At 32.6% G+C, this 6,000-nt stretch overlaps 1 protein-coding gene across 1 annotated transcript in view; it reads left to right on the top strand.

Moving 5' to 3' along the window:
- The first annotated feature begins 870 nt into the window (after positions 1-870).
- LOC143252008 (uncharacterized) overlaps positions 871-6,000 on the top strand; it is a 35,707-nt gene continuing 30,577 nt past the window's right edge. Inside the window, exon 1 of the mRNA XM_076503514.1 lies at positions 871-1,121. Within this exon, the coding sequence (XP_076359629.1) occupies positions 1,002-1,121 (120 nt within the window). The 5' untranslated portion in view covers positions 871-1,001. The remainder of the gene's footprint in view (positions 1,122-6,000) is intronic.

Here is a 6,000-nt window from a genome sequence, read left to right as displayed (position 1 = left end):
GCTGCCTTCCCTCTAGTCGTACACTGCTAAATTAGTGACGGCTAGTGCAAATAGCCCTCGAGTAGCTTTGCGCAACATTCTAAAAACAAACAAAACAAACTGATTTAGTTAACTCGCTTTGGATAAGTCATTCCAGAAATATATATTTTAGGTAAACAAAATTATCAGGATAAGTAATAAAAACACCTAAGCGAAATAAACAGATGAAAAAGCCCACGTACTGATGATTCTGTACTTACGTAAAAACACAACAACAACCCAGAAAACACGCTGAAACCGATGTGAATGCACAAACTGAGAAAACGTAATTTTTTTGAAAGAGATTCATGAGCCTCATGAGTAATGATTCGCGGCGCCTCTTTCAACTGGTACGGTTCAGTTGGGAAGCAAGAAAAGACAGTTATAATACTTCCTCACAAGCGTCCCGATCTCGACAAATGTGCTATATTTGTTTTTATTACGTAACCAAGAAAGATCGCTTGGGGACTCAAATGAATATTTTTGCTGTGATAACGTGAAGAATTGCGTTAATTTCATGGCATGCCACCTTTGTGATTATATTATTTCTGTGCAAACTACTATCTGAGTGACAGAGTAAGGTGCTTTTATGAACCGTAATCGTAATACCGGGTTCTGTTTTTCTGTTTTTTGTTTTTCTAAATGTATTTTAGCATAACAAAACAGACACTGTAAAACATAATTACCACTTCTGATAAAAACAAAACAAAAACGATAAAGCACAAATGGTTTTAACTAACACTACCCCTCAAAGAAAGAGAAGTTAAGAAAAGAGCAGTAGCCTTGTTTGTTTATTTGCTGACGTCAGTGTAACAAGGAGGAAGTAAAAACAGTCTCCGAGGGTTCTCACACGCACAGCCTGGTTTCGGAGCATACCTGCTGGTTGAGCATAATAAGTATTGTGTACCTTATGACTGGTGGTATATAAATACAAGTTTCTTGTAGCTACTGAAGTTATTTGTAATTTATAAACGGGATGAAATATGAAAAAAAAATATCTGCAAAAATCTTTCGTTCTCAAGTCTTTATTAATCTTTTGGATGTCAAGAGTGCTGCTGATTTTAATAGTGTTCCCTTCTTCCTGTATGGGATACGAACAAGAGGTAAGTGCTAAACTTATTCACGATTTAAGTCAATCTTCAATATGCTCTACACTTTTGGGCCACTATAATACATAATCGATAGATAACAAATGCCTATTAAAAAAACTATTAAAAATTAGGATGTTTATTGTATCGCTGGAGTAAAATATCGTAATTTTATGAGTCATATCCCCCCGCTAGTACAGCGGTATGTCTCCGGATTTACAACGCTAAAATCAGGGGTTCGATTCCCCTCGGTGGGCTCAGCAGATATCTCAATGGGGCTCTGCTATAAGAAAATACACATTATGAGTCATAGCCATGTTAAATTTTTATAAACTGGTAGCAACTAGAAAATTAATTACAGAGAAAAATGTGTGTGCGTTTTTCTTATAGCAAAGCCACATCGGACTATCTCCTGAACCCACCGAGGGGAATCGAACCCCTGATTTTAACGTTGTAAATCCGTAGACATACCGTTCTACTAGCGGGGGGTGAGAGAAAATAGTAAATAATTTTATAAGGTTCTTAGCATGATTTAGTTATTTGAACAGCTACATATATGCTAAAATTATAATGGTAACATTTTGTTTATGAATTTCGCACAAAACTAAACGAGGGCTGCGCTAGTCGTCTCTAATTCAGCAGTGTAAAACTAGAAGGAAGGCAAATAGTCATCACTATCCACCGCTAACTCTTAGACTACTCTTTTACCAACGAATAGTCGAGTGGCTATGATATTATAACGCCTCCATGGCTGAGAGAGCGACCGTGTTTGATAGAGATTGAAATCCGCGACTGTCAGATTACGAGTCGAGCGCCCGAACCAGCTGCCCAGCTTGGACCTTTTCAAAAGTAGCTATGTGTGTGTTTTATTATAGTAAAGCTATATCGGGTTATCTGCTGTGTCCACAGAGGGAAATCGAACTCCTGATTTTAGCGTTGTAAATCCGAAGACTTACCGCTGTTCCACTGGGGGAGGGGGCAAAAATGATAAAAGAAGGAGTATAACTTGTTCTTCTTAGTGTAATACAAAAATGAAGAAAACAAAGAGATATGACAATTTCTTGTGTATGTATTAATGTATTACACCAAAACAAAGTCCAAGTTAGCTATCTTAGAACAAGGGTTCTCAAACTCTTTTCGCTGGGTCCCCTCTTTGAAAATATTTCAGGTTGTGATTATCCCCTTCACACACACAAAATAGTAGTGCATTGTTGTAGATATTTCATTTATATATATTTATCTCGCAACCCTCTTTTGGGTAAGGAACCCAAATTTAATAAACTTCCATAGAAAGCTGCATATTTGGATTGTATAAAAACGCCACACTTCGATCATCTAGTCAAAAGACTTACAAAATTATAACAAAACTTGTAAACAACATTTACAGTTTTTTTCTATCTACCAACAAATAGACTTTGAGATGACCTTCAATTGAACACACTACATATCACTGACCATGAGAAAAGAAAGGCTATTTAATAAACAATTTAGCACTTTCATATTTTGACCTTCAATCCCTTCGGATTATTCCAAATTATAAAAAGCGTCATCCTGCAACGATGATTTGAGATTGACTGAATAGGCTGAGAGTCTTTAACCAAAAGACTTTACAAAAGAGAAATTGGGTTAAGTTCAATTTTGACCATATTAGGACATTCATTATATTTCATAGTATTTGCATACAAAATTTGATTCAAGTTGGCTCAATAGGTGCAAACAAACATTAGTCTTTATACAGGCAGATAGATGGATGAACTCGTGTAAACGATAATTTTGTTATTTAACAATATGCACCCCGCTAATACAGTGGTAAGTCCACGGATTTACAACGCCTAAACTCAGGCGTTCGATTCTCCTCGATGGACTCAGCAGATAGTCTGATATGGCTTTGCTGAAAGAAAAACACACACATTTAACAATACTGATGTGTACTTACGTAGACTGTAAGCAATTTATTTAACAATAATGATGTATGCTCATATAGACTGTAAGTTTGTTATTTAACAATAATGATGTATACCCATGTAGACTGTAACTTTGTTGTTTAACAATATCGATGTATACCCATGTAGACTGTAAGTTTATTATTTAACAATACTGATGTGTACCCACACAAACTGTAAGTTTGTTATTTAACAATAATGATGTATATCCATGTAGACTGTAAGTTTGTTATTTAACAATACTGATGTGTACCCACACAAACTGTAAGTTTGTTATTAAACAATAATGATGTATATCCATGTAGACTGTAACTTTGTTTATCAATATCGATGTATACCCATGTAGACTGTAAGTTTGTTATTTAACAATACTGATGTGTACCCACACAAATTGTAAGTTTTCTATTTAACAATATTGATGTATACCCATGTAGACTGTAAGTTTGTTATTTAACAATACTGATGTGTACCCACACAAACTGTAAGTTTGTTATTTAACAATAATGATGTATATCCATGTAGACTGTAACTTTGTTTATCAATATCGATGTATATCCATGTAGACTGTAAGTTTGTTATTTAACAATACTGATGTGTACCCACACAAATTGTAAGTTTTCTATTTAACAATATTGATGTATACTCATGTAGACTGTAAGTTTGTTATTTAACAATACTGATGTGTACCCACACAAATTGTAAGTTTTCTATTTAACAATATTGATGTATACCCATGTAGACTGTAAGTTTGTTATTTAACAATACTGATGTGTACCCACACAAACTGTAAGTTTTCTATTTAACAATATTGATGTATACCCATGTAGACTGTAAGTTTGTTTATCAATATCGATGTATATCCATGTAGACTGTAAGTTTGTTATTTAACAATACTGATGTGTACCCACACAAACTGTAAGTTTTCTATTTAACAATATTGATGTATACCCATGTAGACTGTAACTTTGTTATTTAACAATGTCGATATATTCTCATACATATATACAACATAAAAGACTGATGTACGTTGACGTAAACTGTAAGGGCGTAATTTAGAAGTATTTACTGATATATCTCCATGTATACTGTAAGGCTATCATTTAGTAGTAATGGTGATGTAATCATATATGGGCTGTAATAGTGCTATTCAGCAGTACTCGCGTACAGTTACGAGGACTGTAAGGATGTCATTTAACAGTACTGTGATAAAAAGCTTACAATAACGCGACCACCTAATATTTACTACCTCATCAGTGCAAGTTTTCGAACCTGAAGATGAGCTCTATATGAGCACTGATGATGAACTAAATTGTGGACGGTCATTTTATTGTATAGTTGTTTTATTTTTTATCGAACATTTTTAATAAGTTTAGGATTTTTGATGTTAATTTAATTCGTCGAGTGAACATAATACGTAATGTTATAGTACAAAGAGTTGGCTGTTAATTTATTGTAACACGGTTTTAAAATAAGAAGTAAAATAATGCAGCCTAAAACACCAGGAAACCTAACTTAAATTAACTGTTTCACTTTGTACACTTAGGTGACGATTTTAAAAGTTTTCATATTTTTGTGAATGTGAATTGTTTACTCTTTTGTGATAATTTTAGCTAGTTTATTTCGGTTTTAGTTTTGATTAGATGGAGTTTCTTCAGATAGTGGTTTATACTATAAAAACTTATTTCTCAATTGAAATACTTTCTAACTAAGTATTTTTTATGTTTCATTTTGTTATACTGACGTTTTTCTGGTGATGGTTGACTGATTCGTAAAGATGGGGAATATCCTTCTACAGAAAAGATAAATGCATAAATTAGTAACATTTAATTTTTATATTACAATATAAAGAAAGAGGGAATAATAATAAATTAAGTTATCCTGTAATTTTAAAATGTATTTTGATTGACTGTCAATAGGGAATTTATATTTTTCTTAGCTTTCCCAAAGATAAATTTATAAATGAGAATCTAAGAAGCAAATATGATAAAACGACTATTTTTTGTTTTTGACAGCATACAAATTACACTGAACAATGTTTAATGAAAGTATACGTTTTTGAGCTATTAAACGCTAATATGCCTATTTCAAATGTTTAGATGTTTTAACAGTATACTAATTTAAAATCTAGGAAGTATAGTATTTTAATTTGGAATGCAGGATGTTTTTGGCAAAATATTTATGTCATGTCAGCGTATTTTAATAAATATTGGTTATCTTTTTCTCAGTGGGTCAGCGATAAATTTACGGACTTATAATTTTGAAACTGGGTTTCGATTCTCCGTGGTTGTCAAAGAGCACTTAGACTACTTTGTAACTTTACGCTAAAACAAACAAATTTTCTCCTAAGTAATTTTTTCCACTTCTCTACTGTATTTTCTTGTAGTTGCTTCCCCTTTCTATAGACATCCTATCTTTTTAGGATGTATTTCTTTTTTTATAATATGTCTCTTTTTGTAGTTTTGATACTACCTTTCTCTTGTGAATAATTTTGTTCTATACTGACATTGTCATGTTATCCACTTTTTACTGTTGTTCTCTACTGTCATTGTCTTCTTATTCTTTTTTACTGTTGTTCTGTACAATAATTTTCTCATTATCTCCTTCTTTACTGTTGTTCTATACTGTCATCGTCTTCTTATTCTTTTTTACTGTTGTTCTGTACAATCATTTTCTCATTATCTCCTTCTTTACTGTTGTTCTCTACTGTCATCGTCTTCTTATTCTTTTTTACTGTTGTTATGTACAATCATTTTCTCATTATCTCTTTTTTTACTATTGTTCTGTACTGTCATTGTCTTGTTATCCACTTTTTACTGTTGTTATGTACTGACGTTGTCATGTTATCCACTTTTTACTGTTGTTCTGTACTGTTATTGTCTTCTTATTCTTTTTTATTGTTGTTCTGTACTGTTATTGTCTTCTTATTCTTTTTTATTGTTGTTCTGTACTGT

Source organism: Tachypleus tridentatus, chromosome 6 (genome assembly GCF_004210375.1).
Source record: "Tachypleus tridentatus isolate NWPU-2018 chromosome 6, ASM421037v1, whole genome shotgun sequence".
NCBI lineage: Eukaryota > Metazoa > Arthropoda > Merostomata > Xiphosura > Limulidae > Tachypleus > Tachypleus tridentatus.
This window is presented reverse-complemented; position numbering and strand designations above follow the sequence as displayed.